This window comes from Schistocerca nitens, chromosome 7 (genome assembly GCF_023898315.1).
Source record: "Schistocerca nitens isolate TAMUIC-IGC-003100 chromosome 7, iqSchNite1.1, whole genome shotgun sequence".
NCBI classification, from domain to species: Eukaryota; Metazoa; Arthropoda; class Insecta; order Orthoptera; family Acrididae; genus Schistocerca; species Schistocerca nitens.
This window is the reverse complement of record NC_064620.1, coordinates 633,647,137-633,667,959: the sequence shown is the minus strand read 5'-3', so window position 1 is coordinate 633,667,959 and position 20,823 is coordinate 633,647,137. Positions and strand designations below refer to the sequence as shown.

Sequence of the window (20,823 nt, the reverse complement as noted above, 5' to 3'; positions counted from 1 at the left end):
ATGATTGACAATACAATGCAAATCGATAGATAAAAAAATCTACTTACAAAGCGGCAGCAGGAGGACTCATACTCAGAAAGGTTGAACTTTTACAAACTTTCAGAGCCAGTGGCTCCTTCTTCTGGCAGAAGAGTTGAAGGGGAAGGAAGAGTGTTGAAGGAAACTGACTGTAGAGGTTTAGGGAAAGGGGTACAGTTCAGGAAAGCCATCCAGAACCCCAGGTCTGGGGCACTTAGCGGATGGGATGAGAAGGAAACACTGATTGTTGGGAACTAAAATTTGAAAACCTGAGAGCTTAAAGGTGGAAGACAGGGTAATATGCAAGACATATTACTAGTAAAACATTGTTCACAAGTTAATAAGAGTGAAAAGCTAAGTGCATTGTATGTAACAGAGGTGGGAGGGGTACGGCGATAAATAGACTCATCAGAAAATGAGAGATGTAGAAAATTGAAATGGAGCAAAGAGAGGAGTAGTTACTGTGAAGCAATGCTGAGATGGAAGGAATTAACAGAAATTAAGGCCAGGTGTGTGGTGAGAATGAAGGACATGTTGTTGCGCTAGTTCCCACCTGCAGAGTTGTGAGAAACTGGTGTCTTGGGGAAGAATCCAGATGGCACGTGTGGTGAAACAGGCACTGCAGTCATGACTGCCATGTTGTAGAGCATGCTGTGCAACAGGATATTGTGTGTTGCCAGTATACACTCTCTGCCTGTGTCCATTCACCCACATGCACTTAAATGCAACTCACACACACATGACCACAATTTCTGGCAGCAATGGGACACTTTAATATAATCCTCCTTCCTGTCAACACCTTTGGAAGGTGTACAGCCTCCAGTTTAGTTACATGTTTCATGGATCACATTCACAACAACTAACCAAAAACAAAAGGCATATGTAAAGAATGGATATTAAAGAGGGAAAGAAAAAAATCACAAATAAACCTACCTATGTTATAGCACCATACATAGGCCAAATGATAAACAACTTGTTTAAGAAAACATAAATAAAATTGGCATTTCGTACGAATAACAACCTAAAGGCCAAAACACAGTCAACAAAAAATAAGGTTTCCAATTTTCCAAATCCAGGTGTCTACAAACTCTCTTGTAACAATTACAGTAAATTTCATATTGAACAAACAGACAGGAATTTCGGAATCAGATTTAAAGAGCACAGACAAAATCAACCATTGCACATTTTACTTGTTTTTAAAAAACCACCAATATTAAGCAGGAAAAATTGAAAATGGCCTAAAAATGTTGCACAAAGTACCTAAAGAAAATACAAGGAACATTTTCGAGGAAATAGATATTTACACTCATACAGAAAAATACCCAGAAGACATGCTCAACAAATAAACAGATTTTAAACATAAAAAAAATACCTCAACATTTTTATTGACTGTATTAAAGAAAAAGGGCAAACACAAAACAATGGAACACATATCATTTATATAAAAAACAAAAAACTACTATCTCTTAAAAATTAAACGTAGTCACTGACTTTCCATGAAATAGAAATTCCATTGTAAACATATAACAATGCTGGAGGCAAGGCCGTCAGAAAAACTGTCAAAAAATAACTTTTCAAGATAATGCAAATAAAAAGTATCATAAGAAACAGACAATCTGTATTTACACTCCAAGATGCCATAAGGACCACATCGTACTGGGTAAGACACGAACACAAGGTGCCACATTTAGATATAAACTAACATACGTGTTACGAACAGTGTTCTACCTATTGTACCATCTTCGCAGGTACATTCAATAACTGCAAATCACCAAAACGAGGACATTATGTAACTTGGGTCAGTATGAGGAAATAAATAACTAGTGCAGCAAAAAACTTGTACTTAAAATGAAATATGTTGTTCTCCGATGCCATGCAAGCTACGGGCTCATTGGGAAAGGAAAGATATAGGAATGTTTGTGGCACAAATTTATTATGTAGCGATGAAAATACACTACTTTTTCTCCATTTCCTTTGAACAATGGTAGTTTTCCTCCTGAAGCCTAATCCATTTTAATTGAAAAATCTTGATAGCCTGCCACAGCTAGATTTGAAACTAGTGATGCCTAGTTATTTGGCTAAAGCCAATGCTTTGAGTTGGCACATTTCACTACTCACTGTGCACCCACATTGTCGCTTCTCATCTACATAGTCCCAGAAGTTTTCTTCAAGGTCCAGATGCTTTTCTTTTTGGCCATGAAATGCTCAGCGAATACCGTTCATTTCATGTAGCTGTATTCTGTTTCCCTTGCCAATCGCAAATACAACTCTCCCTCACATAGTACTTCCTTCTTGCTGCGTGGTTTCCAATGTCTGATTCTTCAGTAACTTGAAATTTTTCTTTAGCTGTGCATGAGTGGTAATCAGAATTTGTAGCCTTAATTAACAAATTAACACATGATTAATATCTCTTTTTTAACATGCTGGTGACTCACCACAGACTGAGGTCGCAACAATGCTGTTATATATGGGATCTATTGTTGGAGACAGAGTACCAACCTTATTTGCAATTAATCAGCACACCCCAGTTTTTCATCCTTAACTTCGGGAAAAAGAAGATGTGCATATTGTTCTTGTATATAAAGTATTTTCTTTTCCCTAGGCTACATTGTTATTGGTGATTATGCATATTGCATTGTACAAAATTTAATGACCTGGGTTTTTGCTAAACTAGCTGAAAAAGACACATTGCATTTGGTCTTTATTTTCATATATATATGTTTTTGATTCCATAGTTTCTCCAGTCATGTAATGAAATGTAGTGGAGGCACTTCAAGTGGTGCTAGTTGAATTTTTCCACTCGTGTAACGTATTCCTAGTTTTTCTCTATTGAATTTCTCGGTACTGCTCAACTGACACGCTTGATCCATTTTGCCAGTGTTATGTTTGTGTTTGTTGTATCTTTTAGTGGGACCATAACAGAATGCTTCACCAGCCAAACTACTTTGCACTTCTCACATGCGAATGTTTCGTTCACATACTTGCAACCATTGTCTGTCATGAAGTTCACTCTTTACTTCATTCGTTTCATAATCTTGTATGTAACAGTTCCTCCCTGTCTGCTTGCTGAATGTCTAACTTGATCTTCTCCTCTAATTTGACTCATTCATCTGTTAAGTTTCATCTGAATCTATTCATTCTCTTCCGTTATGAGGGCAAACACATATCTCGCACCTGAGTTTCATTTCTTTGCTGTTCTTTATGTTTTCTTCTATTCAATTCACCAATGACAAATCTCCTCCTCTTTTATGTTTTGGCATCCTGTAAAATGTTAATATCACTTAACACACAAAAATTTTACTTACACTGTTCGCTATGTTAAGCAATTCATTCCCACTCAAATTTATTTATTTTCTATCAATTTCACATTTTCTCAGACCACTCTAACAGATTTCTAAAAGTATACTTGTGAAAATGTCTTGCAATCACCTGTATACACCATTCTGAGCTCGAACAAATCCCCACCACAACAGGATATTGCAATATTTGAGGACACTGTCAAACATCCTGGAACATTCTCTAATCTTCTGGAAGTGTCTGCAACATTACGAAACATTCTTGAACTTCCTGGAAGATTCTGGGAATTGCTACATATTTTCACACATTCTAGAAGAAACGTTATGATCAATCTCAGTCACTTTGTCACTCGATTCCCAGCCGTTCGACAAATTCCCTCAAGAACATCGTCAGTGCAATGCCCTCTTTTGACACCCGTATCTTCGAACCCGAGATTCGCAGTTCCAGATCGAACCTTGCAGATTGTGGGCAGAGGGCAAACATGCTGTATTATCCCCACTGGGCTGTAGGAGTGGGTTGTGCAGTTACGGTAGCACTCTTAACACCTATTCATGTTATAGCGATCAGGTACTGAAACTGATCAATAATAGTCGTAACTGTGTCGGGCTCTGTTAAGGTGCTCCATTGGCATCTCGTCCAGTCCTGGTGTGAATGAGCACAGCCCAAGCTACAGTTTTTCTATGCACAGGACACTCAACTTCGATGGCTCTCCAATGCTGGTGGGCGGCCTGCCGTCCGTGGAGGCGGTGCTAGAGCGCCCAGGGCAGGTGCACTCGGACGAACTGGTGGGCTGCGTACACAGTGTGACAGTGAATGGCCGCGCACTCAACCTGAGCAGCCCGCTGCGCGCACGCGCCGTCGCTCCCACCTGCTCGCGCCCACGTCTCTCACCTTGCGACTCGCTCGGAGCTGATGGTGCCGATCGTGACCGGTAAGTAGCAATTGAACTACTCTTCACTAGGTGGGGGTGAGTAGGAACTTGCATTTGTCAGGTGAAGAACATTGGGCTGCGAGGCATGAAATGAACTGTTACTGTCAAATTTGTGGCTGCTGTGGGTACCAATGGAATCTCACGTCTCTAACGCAGTTTTTCCTTTAGCACATTTTAATGTGCCTCGAGTTGAAATATTTAGTTCATCTTAACTACCGTGACTATTTAGTTCACCTCAACTACCATGAACTTTCCATAGACAGTGATGTTTGGTCTTGGTGGCTCAATATTATTGAAATATTATTGAAATTGTGGTTGCCTATTATGGTCATAGTATTACATTTTTTTGGAGCTCTTACACCAGATGATGTAAGGGGTCTATAACTCACACACTGCTGACACTATCATGTAGATGAGGACAGAAAATATTGCACCTACATCTGATCGATCTGAGCTACAGTCCGTGTTCGTCTCTTCTAATTGGATAACTACTGAAGTCTTTTTGGTACTATGTTTGCAGTGATGCATGTAAGTGCAGCTGCTATTATTTGCATTATGACTATATATTTCTCTATTATTAAAGAAACACCTTACTAACTGGATAGCGGATAATACAGTTCTTGCAGAAATTTTTGAAAAAAAGATCGAAAGATAACAAGTCTAAAAGATGCTGTTCAGCAGTCTCTTGCAAATGTTGGGTGTAGAAAGCATAATCTCCAGTGAATGAATCCTTGCTCATTACATTGTTGCCATCCCATTTTGTAGTGATATAATGGGGAAAGACCTGAAAAATGCAACAAGCTTTGACAGTTTTTGATGAAATAGCAATATCATATCTGACTGCTTGCAAAAGGTAATAATTGTGACTGGATTTTGTTTTCAAAATTTGAGTGCATTCTGGAGACTGCAAATCTGTTCTTGCTCAATTATCACTTTGCAAGGGACGTGCAATGCTGTTGGACTGTGAGATATTGTGACAAAATAATTCAACTCAGCAACCTCCGCTACTGCAGATTCTTCCTATTCTTTGTGATTTTACAGTTTTTAAGCACATTTTAGGGCACAGGTGGGCAACCAGTTCAGTCCGACAAATAGATGAAATTTGTGGAAGAGAGAGCAGAATTTTGCTACAGAAGCTGCTGTAAAACATTGTAAGAAAGGAAATAATGTTCACAGTGTGTAAATAAATGCAAACATCTCGAGATGGGGTGGACTGAAGGGAATATGCTATTGATAATGCGGGTTTTGAGGCATAATTTGTGATCGTGGTGTTTTGGGAAAGGAGTGCTATTTTTATCAGTGCGTTTTACCATAAACAATTATATCACGAATGGTACAGTTTTGACATTGTGTGCTAAGAGCGCTGCTGTTGCATCACATGACAAGGTGGCCTGCAAGCGTAACTAAATATATGAACCAAGCCCACGGACCACCAAAGGTTGCCTGCGCCTGTTCTAGAGTAACAATGATAATGTCTGTCTGCAATGTAAATTATTGTTAGATTTGGAAAGTAAGTTCTGATGTAAAAAAGAATTGAGTGTTCTCATCTGCACACACCCACCTATCCATCCAACACACACACACACACACACACACACACACACACACACACACACATGAGAGAGAGAGAGAGAGAGAGAGAGAGAGAGTGAGTGAGAGAGAGGGGGGTATTATTTACCTTCATCATAAATATTCGCTGTTTCTGATCGTGACCAGTTAGCATAAGATTCTACAGGGTGTATACGACCCGGGACAGCCAGGAGATCCAGGAAAAACCGAGGAATTTTTTCATCTGGGAGAAAACCTGGAAAAACTCGGGATTTTTTTTAGAATTCCGGGAATTTTTCATTGTTTTAGTTTTCAGTTAAATTTTTGTAAGTTTGACTGGTAAGAACTGATACTTTAACAATGGATGTTACTGTATCCCCCTACTGCAGAATAATACTTAAACAATAAAACATAAATGAGAGAGAAAAACGAAAATAACTTAAATTGCAAAGGAAATGCTCCATACACAACAACGTCACACAGTGCTCATGCAGACGTCTGCCAACAGCAAAATGTGTCAAAGGCTTTAGGAAGACTATGCAATGCTTCATAACAACAAATTGCCTCCTATGAGTGTGAAGTCACAACTGTGTACATTAGATTTGATTTAGCAGTTACGAGTGGGCTCATGCACATGCGCAGTTGAGTCGCGTTTGAGTAGTAGATTCTCCCACTTCTGGTTACAGGAATGTGACTGTTGGCTGTGCAAGCAGTCGCAGCAAGAAGCTAGATGCTACCAGGAAAAGGGGGCCGCCAAATTCATATTCTTGAGGGAAAAAAAAAATTCGTTTCACAAAGCGCCTAGCATCCAGCGCACATATGTCTATCGATTATTCATATGATTTTGAAATAGTTCCCTGTTGGTTTTTGAACATTTTTGAACACATTTTAAATTGATTTCTGAATGAATCATAAGTTGATTTTTGAATGCGTGCATAGTGTACGTGATGTCTATGTCAGGAGAATCCTCGTCACATCTACAAATAAACTTTCCGCAGATGAAAGGGGATGGGGCTATACGAGCTGAGCGGACTAAAGCCGAATGGATGAATGGCAATCGCTGTCTGATTATCTGGTTGATTAGGTTTGCGAATGATCAGCGTTGTTATAATTACTAGCAAACTCCATAGATTCAGACTACCAGAACAGAAATAAACGACTGACAAGAATAACAGGTGAGAAAGATTACGTACTTTCTTCTCGGTGTACCCAAGAGAATGAAATTTTGACAGAAAATTTTTGGCCAGGTCGCTATACTAGTAAGGACCAGTTGTACAGTCCCCGGCTAGCAGCCGCTTAAGTTCTATTCTGGAAGTAGTGCGGAAAATGTGTTGTACAAACATGTAATAACGCCTAACCGGAGAATAATCGCGGTATAACTAAACCTGTGATTCTGGCAGGGTTTGTGAAATTAATCGGCGAACAAATTTTGACAATGGCAGGAATAGCTGCAGAATTGGTGATGACAAGAACAAGGAAGGAGAAGAAACTGGTACATCACACAAATTATGAAAGAATAAGACGATTCCAAATTTATATACAAATTTCTTAATACTACTTCTAGATCTCATGCTTGAGAAGCTGGTGCATATGAATGAAATGTGAAACTATTTCCTAACATAAAGCTTTTTGCTTGTAGTAGGCCTTATATTCCGTCATGTTATAAAAATGACAATTTGTGCCAAAACAGTCTTGTTTATTTTGTGTGTGTTACAAAATTGCTGCAATATTATAAAGGCCTATTTTGTTTTATCTAGCAGACAGTAACAAAATAGATGTAATCAGATTGAGAAACAACACCAGTCTTGGGTATTATTTGTGTTAACAGCTTTTTCAGTATTAGATAACGACATTTCGATTTTTCATGTAGCAAATCGTTTGACGAACTTTGATGAGGTAACAGATTCTTTCGCAGAAAGGAAAGCATGCCATGTAGAGCTGTAGCAAGATTAGAGAGAAAAAATCCTAGGAGCTGCAGATTGAAGAAATATGTACCTTTTTTTTATTGGTTTTATGTACCATATATTTAATTTTATGTCACACTAAACAGCAATTTCAGCAAGTTATTAGCTAATAGGCAAGAAAGCGTGTAATTTTCTGAAGAGTTCTTGTTCTCCCTATTACAAATAATCCCATCCGCTATTAATTGCGAGGAAAGATAAGAGGGGCAGGCTGTCAAAGTGGCCAACTGGAAGCAGGAGAGGAACCACAGACATCTCAATTCCCACTGTCCTGAATATAGTTTGATGGCATCCAGTACAAAATGTACAAGTTTCAATTCTACAGAGCGAAATACAGTGACGTGCGACAGAAGAATGCTGTATGGAGAGGTGTGGCACTGCACTTTGGCACACTTAAGACCTAATAACATGTCTTACATTTCCTTGAACACATATGTTTTACGTTTTAGACTTTTCAGAAGAATGTGCACTACAAGATGATTTTTGTTTTTTGTTTTTTTTTTTGAGTCAGTTCGCAAATGTCACAGATCCGAGGTTGATGTGCAGAGCAGTCTCAGTTATAGTGGGTAATCTTCACGTGACCCGTGTTTACATTTAGTGATTTTGCTGTTTCCCCTTCGTTTACTCTCACATCAATGAAAACAAAACAGATATCTGTGGACGGGAGCTATCAAGTGAATGAAAATACATTCACATAATTACGGAACCCTAAAATATGTCATTAGTTTCAGAATTTATTTTATTTCCACCTTTCTGTCAAGCATTAATCGCCTTGCAGAGCAGTGAAGTTATTTTTGTCTGTTTGTTAAAGGAATTTGACTTGTATTAACCTTTTCCGCAGAGGCAGTCAATGCATTTGAAACGAAATTCCACAGTACTGGCTAGTTTCAACTATTCACTGTGTTTCAAGTCCACGTTTTCATCTTCTAGCACGTATGGCATTGTGCCTTATTAAAGGACAAAACATGATATAATACAGTAGTGGTGCTACAAGAAAATTTACATCCCGAAAACCACTCTGAAAAGCTTAATATCAGGTCGAGGTCTACTTGATTGGGAATCTGGACATACAAATGTGCACTTTAAGTATGCACTTTAAATGTGCACGTTTTAGTATGATTCACGAAATTCCGATGCTCTTGGAGTATCCTCTGATGTCTTGTTTCTTTTATGACATAATGTATGATCTTTCAATATTTTACACGTACGTACATACGGGCTTCCTACGTCATGATAGGTGCGCAATCACGGTGTCGCCTGTCATCTATGCCTACTGGCAACTGCTGAAACGAACTTATTTGTAAAAGGTCACGGGAAAATAATTCGAATGATGGTTTGAAAAGCGTTACTTTCAAAGTAAATATTCTTTTATGTAAGTTGAACTATGTGCGATAATGTACCATGAATTTCTTAAAACACAGAGCGTTTGACTCTCATTTAGAAATCAACTCTTTCAAGACGAGCCACTTAGAAGAATTTCGAACCCTGAAGATCAGACATTTATGTCATTATTAAAAATTTTACTGGCACAGTTGTGTGATACATCTTAAAGTGTAACACACACAAAAAAGATCAACATTATATGCGAAAGCTTAGCTTCTCTTGCAGCTTATTAACCTTAGAGACCAGTATTATATGTTAAAGCTTTGCTTAATTCAAACTATTAACTTTCCCTGTTTGTGTGTTCGTGCTACTTAATAGTGATGTTGCTGTTGGCTGACAACATCACGTGTCCTATGCTCTGAACATCCACTGTCATCGGCTGCTGAGATCACATGACATGAGCTATGACTGGCCTACAGAAATGCATCGCAATCTCGATTTTCAATGATTCGGGAAGTAACATGTGGTGTTTGGTGGATTTCCAATGTATACTTTCGTAATAAGAAAATACACACCGTACATGTTGCTGCACATAAAAGATGTTTCCAAAACGTGTCTTTTACTCTGAGCATCGTTTTCTGAAGTGCTGGGAAATTCTACACCCATGTGTAAACCCTTAACCATTCAATGGATTGATAAGGGAAATATACTGTCACTTAACACAGACAAAGCATGTTTTCACCCGGGAGAAAGTGTATTTTTAATCAGGAAATCCGGGGTATTTTTCTTCTTTGTCTGCTTATACACCCTGTTCTATCACTTTGACACCCTAAAAGCACCATCGAGTATGAAATGAATTTAGATTCAGAAAGATGTGAAAATCTCTGGGTACTGGATCACCACCATAGGGCTAATGAAAACATTCCTCCAAAATGTGTGATTATTGCACATGCAAATTATAGCTTACAACCATGATTGGATAATTCAAATCCTAAAAGCACCTTCGTTTTACTATATTTGCAGTGTGCATGAATATAGCTAAAGTTGATTTAAAAGTGAAGGAATTATTTATTCTGCACATTTTCATTCACTATAGTATTCCAGAATCCCTTTATGTGAAAACTGTAGTAATAGGGTAACATTTTGAGGTACAACATCTACAGAAAGTTCTCCTTTTTTAACTAAATATTTCACTACACATATATTTGTGAATGTCCTTCATTGTTACCCACAATTTTCTTATCTCAAAAAACAGTGTAAAACGTAAACTGCACGACTAATCTCAGCCCCTACAAAGATTTCGAGGATTTAACATTAGTATGCAAAAGTGTTTTGTATGTGAATATACTACTGTTCAGCAACCTGCCAGAGCATATTAAATCTCTTATGGATAGGTTTTAAGGGTTTGATGTTAGTGTAAAAAGTGATAGATACTTGGGTATACATGTATTCAACAACCTACCAGGACATATATTTTGTGACTAATGCATCGGTGATTGAAAATTTCTTTTAGGCAACTACATTGTTTCACTGAAGAGTATCTTCAAACATGATCTTCAAAGTACCTTAGTAAGTTATCCACTACTGGCCATTAAAATTGCTACACCAAGAAGAAATGCAGATGATAAACGGGTATTCATTGGACAAATATATTATACTAGAACTGACATGTGATTACATTTTCAGGCAATTTGGGTCCATAGATCCTGAGAAATGAGTACCAAGAACAACCACCTCTGGCCGTAATAACGGCCTTGATACGCCTGAGCATTGAGTCAAACAGAGCTTGGATGGCGTGCACAGGTACAGCTGCCCATGCAGCTTCAACAGGATACCACAGTTCATTAATATTAGTGACCGGCGTATTGTGATGAACCAGTTGCTTGGCCACCATTGACCAGACATTTTCAGGTGGTGAGAGATCTGGAGAATGTGCCGGCCGGGGCAGCAGTCGAACATTTTCTGTATCCAGAAAGGCCAGTACAGGACCTGCAACATGCGGTCGTGCATTATCCTGCTGGAATGTAGAGTTTCGCAGGGATCGAATGAAGGGTAGAGCCACGGGTTGTAACACATCTGAAATGTAATGTCCACTGTTCAGAGTGCCATCAATGCGAACAAGAGGTGACCTAGATGTGTAACCAATGGCACCCCATACCATCACGCCGGGTGATACACCAGTATGGCGATGACGAATAAACGCTTCCAATGTGCATTCACCGCGATGTCACCAAAGACGGATGCGACCAGCATGATGCTGTAAACAGAACCTGGAGTCATCCGAAAAAATGACATTTTGCCATTCATGCACCCAGGTTCGTCATTGAGTACACTATCGCAGGCGCTTTCTGAAGTCAGACGAGCACGATTTCTACATCGCGGGGCAAAAGATATTATTCAAATTATGCAGAAGACTGCCAGACGAATCTCCACTGGTGACACATTTTGTAGTATGATGACAATTTCAGGTAGCCAATATCTGCTTCCCTCACATTAGCAGTCTCAATTCTCATGCTTAATTCACTACAAATCCTTTGAACAATGTGCAGTGAGTTACTCAGCTTTCAAGTATTCTAATAAATATGACTAGTAACAAAAGATAGCCACATCATATGATGTGATTTGAAATAATCAGATATTTTAATCAATAGATTTCCTGCAATCATTTGAGAATGGCTACATAGCAAAAACACATGTGAATACAAGATGTGTTTTTTTAATGCTTCAAGTAAAACATTTTCCAAAAAAAAATACTTCAGCATTTTTGCATCTTTCACATGCAGTAAGTTCTTTCATCAGTGCAGGAGATGACTTAACTTTCAGGTTTCTACTTTCCTCAAATCAAACCTATAAATCATATATGACGTGCTATCCAAAATTTTCGGGATTGGTGCTGCCATCTGTCGAAAACCTTATCTAATGGTCACCATCCTCCTCGAAGTAGTTCCCATCCACACGTACACACCGGTCCCAGCGCCTGTGCCACGTTTTCTAGAAGTACTGTTCTTTGAGGGTGTTTATCATCGCCAGCGATGCTTCTTGAATCCTCTCTAGAGTGTCGAACCGACGGCTTTTCAACTTGAGTATCAGTTTTGGGAATAGTGCGAAGTCGCAAGGTGCCAAATCTGGCAAGCAGGGTCTGTGGGGTACAACCATCATGTTGTTTTTTGCCAAAAAAGCGCTGGTGAGCAAGGATGTGTGACAGGGCGCGTTGTCATGATGCAGCAGCCAGTTTCCTTGACGCCAAAGTTCAGGCTGTCGTCGCCGCACGTTTTCATGGAGCCGTCGCAAAATGTCACAGTAGTATGTGAAATTCATTGTTTGGTTGGGTGGGACAAATTCTTTGTGCACAATTCCCTTTGTATCAAACAAAATGATGATCATGCTCTTCACTTTGCTCTTCACCTGTCTCGCTTTTATGCGCCTTGGAGAGTGCGGGCTCTTCCATTGGGATGATTGTTGCTTTGTCTCTGGGTCATAACCGTAAATCCAGCTCTCATCGCCGGTGATAACACGTGAGAAGAAGGTTTTGCCCAAGATTCGCACAGAATTTGATACACAAGCACTGTTCTGTTCACGGATCCATCGTAAAATCGCCACACACTGGACACAGAGTATTACAGAAATCACTGTGGACACACAACACATCCTCCCAGCTGAATGCCACTCCGCACACTGACTCATCAGATATGCAGCTCTCGCAGCCTAGCGGTACAGAGATCTACTACTCTTACTTTCCAGATGACAGCACCAGTCCCGAAAATTTTGGATTCCGCCTCGTACATGATTCTTTGCGTAGCAGTGAAGAAATCTGCGAAAAAGAGTCCACAACAGAGACTTGTGGCAATGAGTCTCAACAATACATTACAGTGTGTGCTAATCTTCACAAGAAATGTGCTGTAACATGACCTAAAGCTGAACATCATGCTCCCCCCCCCCTTCTCCCCCCCCCCCTCCTCCTCCCTGCCTCAACCAGCCTGAATAATTTGAGTTGTGGTCTGCAAACAAAATATGCTACACCAGTCAATTTGTCTGGCCGTAGATACTTAAAACTATCCGTGCGAGTTCAGGCTAGGTTACAAGTTAGGCTATAATATAATTAAATAGCAACCCTGTTATACTACAACTGTCCATAAAGTTCATTTATTTCAGTTTCTACAACTGTGGAATAAAATTCACATAATCTAATGTAAAGAGTGCAAGGTGTTGTTTTTTGAATTTTTCTTTGCAAATCTCAAGGGTGTGCTGGCAGATACTGTCAACTTGATACAAAAAAATTGAAGGACTTGTGGAAAATGTTTCAGTTAATCACCTCAATAAATATGGTACACACCACCATTAGTTACTCAGTTGGATGAAAATAATATTCACTACCCTCCTAAGACGACTCTCTCCCAAGGCACATGTGCAGTGCAGAAGCTGCTCCACAGAGTCTCCAAGATTTGATCCCCACACAGGTGCGGTCCTGCGGGGAGGTGTGCAGAGGGGTGGCCGTCACGGCGCTGTGAATGCCACACGGGCTCTGTCGGCTCCTCTCCCGAGTGGGTGCTGGCACCTGACTGTGGCCCCGCACTGGCACCAGTGTCGCTAGCCGCAGGTGCGCGGTTGGATCTCCCGCCGGGAGAGCGCCACCGCCGGCTGCAGCTGCTGGACACACTGTACCGCGGGACGACGCGCTGGCGCCGCCCATCTGCACCCGCACCCACACCCTCTGCAGACCAGCACCGCCTGACGGACAGGGCCGTCGCATTCGCATTCCGCACGCTGCGTGCAGATGCCGCACTCTTCTTTGCGGCCTCCAACTCCGACTACACCTCGATAGAGGTCACTACACTGACTTGTTCTCTTCATATTTTTTATTTATTTGTTAAAGAATATCGTGCTAACATCCTAAGCTGCTTTTAAAATGTTTAGTTGCCCAAGAAGTATTCGAGTGTAGAACCCATTGTCGGTGGCACCTCACAGTGCACAGGTTGTCATGTACATTACTTTCGTCAGATATTAAATGGTGACATTTCTTGCTCATACTGGACAGTACTGTCGTGTAATGTAAACACCGAGTGCAATCTGTGTACTAGTGTGGGATGCTAGTTTCTACACCTGTTTACTGGTTTGGCTATTAAACATTTACAAGGTGTCCTTTAACACATATTTACTAGCTGCAGAGCACCAAGCACTCAATATTTTTAATTTTATTTGTTTATTAGTCCTTTTTATTTATAATAACGCTGAATGCCACAGATATTAGATATATCTAATAGACTGAAACTGCACACAACTTGTGCACAATAAGTTTCTTAAACAGAATTTATTATGACATTCTAAACTACTATTTTCATTCTGCTCAAATATTTAAATTAAACATATGTTAGTAAGAAATATTAACACAAAGCAGTGCTTTACATGTCCATTTACTACTGATTGCCTAGGAGCAGTGGCTCGGTAGATATGACTATGGTTGTTGTTGTTGTGGTCTTCCGTCCTGAGACTGGTTTGATGCAGCTCTCCATGCTACTCTATCCTGTGCAAGCTTCTTCATCTCCCAGTACCTACTGCAACCTACATCCTTCTGAATCTGTTTAGTGTATTCATCTCTTGGTCTCCCTCTACGATTTTCACCCTCCACGCTGCCCTCCAATACTAAATTGGTGATCCTTCGATGTCTCAGAACATGTCCTACCAACCGATCCCTTCTTCTAGTCAAGTTGTGCCACAAGCTCCTCTTCTCCCCAATTCTATTCAATACCTCCTCATTAGTTATGTGATCAACCCATCTAATCTTCAGCATTCTTCTGTAGCACCACATTTCGAAAGCTTCTATTCTCTTCTTGTCTAAACTATTTATCATCCACGTTTCACTTCCATACATGGCTACACTCCGTACAAATACTTTGAGAAACGACTTCCTGACACTTAAATCAATACTTGATGTTAACAAATTTCTCTTCTTAAGAAACGCATTCCTTGCCATTGCCAGTCTGCATTTTTTATCCTCTCTACTTTGACCATCATCAGTTATTTTGCTCCCCAAATAGCAAAACTCCTTTCCTACTTTAAGTGTCTCATTTCCTAATCTAATTCCCTCAGCATCACACGACTTAATTGGACTAAATTCCATTATCCTCGTTTTGCTTTTTGTTGATGTTCATCTTATACCCTCCTTTCAAGACACTGTCTATTCCGTTCAACTGCTCTTCCAAGTCCTTTGCTGTCTCTGATAGAATTACAATGTCATCGGTGAACCTCAAAGTTTTTATTTCTTCTCCATGGATTTTAATACCTACTCTGAACTTTTCTTTTGTTTCCTTTATTGCTTGCTCAATATACAGATTGAATAACATCGGGGATAGGCTACAACCCTGTCTCACTCCCTTCCCAACCACTGCTTCCCGTTCATACCCCTCGACTCTTATAACTGCCATCTGCTTTCTGTACAAATTGTAAATAGCCTTTCGCTCTCTGTATTTTATCCCTGCCACCTTCAGAATTTGAAAGAGAGTATTCCAATCAACATTGTCAAAAGCTTTCTCTAAGTCTACAAATGCTAGAAACGTAGGTTTGCCTTTTCTTAATCTTTCTTCTAAGATAAGTCGTAGGGTCAGTATTGCCTCACGTGTTCCAACATTTCTACGGAATCCAAACTGATCTTCCCCGAGGTAGGCTTCTATCAGTTTTTCCATTCGTCTGTAAATAATTCGCGTTAGTATTTTGCAGCTGTGACTTATTAAACTGATGGTTCGGTAATTTTCACATCTTTCAACACCTGCTTTCTTTGGGATTGGGATTATTATATTCTTCTTGAAGTCTGAGGGTATTTCGCCCGTCTCATACACCTTGCTCACCAGATGGTAGAGTTTTGTCAGGACTGGCTCTCCCAACGTTGACAGTAGTTCTAATGGAATGTTGTCTACTCCGGGGGCCTTGTTTCGACTCAGGTCTTTCAGTGCTCTGTCAAACTCTTCACGCAATATCATATCTCCCATTTCATTTTCATCTACATCCTCTTCCATTTCCATAATATTGTCCTCGAGTACATCGTCCTTGTATAGGCCCTCTATATACTCCTTCCACCTTTCTGCTTTCCCTTTTTACTTAGAACTGGGTTTCCATCAAAGCTCTTGATATTCATGCAAGTGGTTCTCCTTTCTCCAATGGTCTCTTTAATTTTTCTGTAGGCAGTATCTATCTTACCCCTAGTGAGATAAGCCTCTACATCCTTACATTTGTCCTCTAGGCATCCCTGCTTAGCCATTTTGCACTTCCTGTCAATATCATTTTTGAGACGTTTGTATTCCTTTTTGCCTGCTTCATTTACTGCATTTTTATATTTTCTCCTTTCATCAATTAAATTCAATATTTCTTCTGTTACCCAAGGGTTTCTACTAGCCCTCGTCTTTTTACCTACTAGATCCTCTGCTGCCTTCACTATTTCATCCCTCAAGGCTACCCATTCTTCTTCTACTGTATTTCGTTCCCCCATTCCTGTCAATTGTTCCCTTATGCTCTCCCTGAAACTCTGTACAATCTCTGGTTCTTTCAGTTTATCCAGGTCCCATCTCCTTAAATTCCCACCTTTTTGCAATTTCTTCAGTTTTAATCTACAGTTCATAACCAATAGATTGAGGTCAGAGTCCACATCTGCCCCTGGAAATGTCTTACAATTGAAAACCTGGTTCCTAAATCTCTGTCTTACCATTATATAATCTGTTTGATACCTTTTAGTATCTCTGGGGTTCTTCCAATCTTCTTTTATGATTCTTGAACCAAGTATTAGCTATGATTAAGTTATGCTCTGCGCAAAATTCTACCAGGCGGCTTCCTCTGTCATTTCTTAGCCCCAAGCCATATTCACCTACTACGTTTCCTTCTCTCCCTTTTCCTACACTCGAATTCCAGTCACCCATGACTATTAAATTTTCGTCTCCCTTCACTATCTGAATAATTTCTTTTATTTCATCATACATTTCTTCAATTACTTCGTTATCTGCAGAGCTAGTTGGCATATAAACTTGTACTACTGTAGTAGGTGTGGGCTTCGTATTTGTCTTGGCCACAATAATGTGTTCACTATGCTGTTTGTAGTAGCTTACCCGTACACCTATTTTTTTATTCATTATTAAACCCAATCCTGCATTACCCCTATTCGATTTTGTATTTATAACCCTGTATTCACCTGACCAGAAGTCTTGTTCCTCCTGCCAGCGAACTTCACTAATTCCCACTATATCTAACTTTAACCTATCCATTTCCCTTTTTAAATTTTCTAACCTACCTGCCCAATTAAGGGATCTGACATTCCATGCTCCGATCTGTAGAACGCCAGTTTTCTTTCTCCTGATAACAACGTCCTCTTGAGTAGTTCCCGCCCGGAGATCCAAATGGGGGACTATTTTACCTCCGGAATATTTTACTCAAGAGGACGCCATCATCATTTAATCATACAGTAAAGCTGCATGTCCTCGGGAAAAATTACGGCTGTAGTTTCCCCTTGCTTTCAGCCGTTCGCAGTACCAAAACAGCAAGGCCATTTTGGTTAATGTTACAAGGCCAGATCAGTCAATTATCCAGACTGTTGCCCCTTCAACTACTGAAAAGGCTGCTGCCCCTCTTCAGGAACCACACGTTTGTCTGGCTTCTCAACATATATCCCTCCGTTGTGGTTGCACCTACGGTACGGTTATCTGTATCGCTGAGGCACGCAAGCCTCCCCACCAACGGCAAGGTCCATGGCTCATGGGGGAAGGATATGACTATAAGATTTTTTAAATCTTATCAGGGAGTTTGTTGGAAAGTGTCAGATCCATGTAAGATGTGCTCTTCCGGCGGTGTATCATGTTTATGTGAGTTATGTGGAGGTTTCTGTGTTCACTTTCTCATAAATACCTTCTTTCTCTCTTGTACTGAAGTGGGATGTGATGTGAATCAGGAATTGAATTTAACTAACTTGACAATGGTTCTGATTGATAACAATTAATTGTTATTGAGAGCCTTGTTGTGAATAATCAGACTTCACAGAATATTAAATTCCACTGCCTTTAACTGAGCTATCTGATCAGCAATTTAACTAAGCGTTGAACCATTTTGTGTGACCAAGTACTATTTCAGAAAACTTTTTATCATTGACTCATACAACCATTTACTGCAACAGATCACCGACAACTCTGCAGATTGACTGCCACTACCTGCAGCCTAAACACAGGGCAAACAAAACAGTTCTTGTTTTCTGTGATGTAGTTTTACTTATTCTGACAACTCAACATTGCTGTTACTTGCTAGGCTCATATGCACATATCACTATCTGGATCAGCTGTAAGTATGTGTAACGTGTTTCGCCTGACATTATTTTGGTTAAATCACAGTTTCTTTGCAATCTTTATCAAGTAAATATACTTTAAAGAATAAGAGTGCTTTTCTGATACTTGTGTTTCTAAAACACTGTACCGAAAGTTGGTACCTGCTACCAGTTGCAGTGTAGTGACAACAAAATTTCAATATTTAATATTTTGTGTAATTATTTACTGAATTTAAAATTTCAAAATGCTGTCATAATCCTCTCTTTAAGAGGTATATTTTTATTTTAAAAGTTTACCACAATAAAACATGTATTCCTGTTAATGAGTGTATGTCCTTTTTGAGGGTGCATAATTGATGGCACGCAAATAAACAGGCTTTATTCATTCGGTACTTGGGAATGAGAACACTCAAGATTTCCAGTAAACTTTACACACAATGTCAAATCTATTCAAACTTTTTCTTGCTGACACTCCCCACAAAATAATGAAAGGAACAAAGTTTATCATTTACTACATTTTCACTGTTCATGCTGTAAAACTTGAGCGTCACATGAAAAACTAGCTTTTGCTTAAAATTGAACGCAAACTATCCATTTTATATTCAGTTATTGTTTCGTAATGATAGTGCTTAGTTACTTCCAATGAACTTTAAGCATAATTTTAAACCCTCTCTGCACTTTTTCTTGTGTACATGGTTAAAGGCAAGTATTTAACACATTAACTCATTTGTAAAGTAAAGATGTTTTGAAGTTATATTACACATGGGAATTTGATTCTTTAAGGATGTTGTGTGTGTGTGCAATTTATTTATTTATTTATTCATTAAAATTGCTGACAGTTCTCCAGTGCAGCTTGTCACGCTTTTTATATTCTGCTTATCATATGTAATATCCAGTAAAATATCCTTATCTGCTGAATGTGGTCATTTTAAGATGTTACTCTACCAACACAAGTATGTGTAGCTGTAGGTGTATGCTTTCTGTTTGGATGGCAGTGTTTTGCAATACTTTCCTAATGTCCATTTTGCTTGCAAAAAGTGCAGTGTCACTTAACTCATAAAACTGGACTCTTACTCATCCACCATAGCATCACTTTCGAAAGTTAGGTGCTTGCATGCCTCGGTAATATTTATGAAGTTTATCAGCCACTGCTCCTGAAACTGGTAGTATCAGTCATTTTTAAGTCTGTACCCAGAATTTCATTTTATCAATCTTCAAACGTATTTCAGTTCTGAAACCTTTAACACTTACTCTAAAATAGTTACACTCTGACATAGTTTACAAAATTTCTTACCTCTCTTTATTCTTCTCAGGTAAGTTTCTCAGTTCACTGCTGCTGCCATTTGCATATTTTCAGTTCTTTATGGCTTTACACAGCTTTTACTACAGTTCTTGTTCATGTCAAACTCAGAGAAAATGTGTTAAATCTCTACATTTTTTGCCCACTGCCACTGTTCACCTGAACTTGCTTCAAACTGTAGCTTTTCCTTTTCGCCACTTATTCCACACACAAACTTCAATTTCCAAATTGTGGGATATTCTTCTTTGACACTTGTCTAGACTCCTGTCATGAAAATATAAAACTACCTGTTAGTTCTGAGGGTAGCATCTCTGAAAAACTGCTGTGATATGAATGCAGTTGACATGCAATTGACCACACTAGAGTTGCTTAGTGGATGTGGATAACTTGCAGATAGCTTACAAGGAACCCTTTGAGTGCAAGATCGCAAGTTCAGTCTTTAGTTCATTTGGAAGTGTTGTTTTAACAGTTACGACAGGAAAAATATTAGCTGCTCATGACTTAGCCTGTGCATTAGGAGGGCGACAGAAAATGAGTGTCCAGGAGGTGCAGGGATCAACCTTATCCGGGGTGTATGTATTAAATTTCACAAAATGCACATCATCAGCATTCAAAAATATGCAAGACAGACCATTAACTTGTACCATGAACACTTAAAAACAAATATTGTGCCACAGTGATCACAAAGGTTCACACCATTGAGACAACACACTTCTCAGAAGGAATAGTTTGCTCTAAATTTTTACCTGAAGACCAGGAATCAAGCAAAAGCAAGTTATTTTGACCAGCTATTGACCAGATGCAGTGCTCATACCATAGCTGTATTTATCTTATGCCCATTTTTCTACTCTTACTTGCTGTGATGTAAATAATTGCTACTGCGCTTCCAAGAGGATGCAGGCTTGAAAGAACTGTAGGGAGCACAGCATGTCCTACTTCTCACTGTGCAATAAATAAATTGCCATCCAATTTATCATCCAGATTAACAGTCGGTATAATTGTATACGAATGCATTAAGGCATTGATGTTAGTTGATCTAGATACAACTTTCTTGGTACCTATGGTTTCCTTCCTTTCATGTGTGTTTTCTCTTCAAACCCCGATTGTACAGAGGTGAAAACAAATCCCTACTGAACAGTGGGATAAGTTTGTT

At 39.4% G+C, this 20,823-nt stretch overlaps 1 protein-coding gene across 1 annotated transcript in view; it reads left to right on the top strand.

Annotated features, from left to right (window-relative positions):
* Window positions 1–20,823, top strand: part of LOC126195803 (cadherin-related tumor suppressor-like) — a gene marked incomplete at its 5' end in the record, with an annotated part of 496,439 nt that overhangs the window by 406,105 nt on the left and 69,511 nt on the right. Inside the window, 2 exons of the mRNA XM_049934438.1 lie at window positions 4,004–4,246; window positions 13,536–13,902. Coding sequence (XP_049790395.1) covers window positions 4,004–4,246; window positions 13,536–13,902 — 610 coding nt within the window. The remainder of the gene's footprint in view (window positions 1–4,003; window positions 4,247–13,535; window positions 13,903–20,823) is intronic.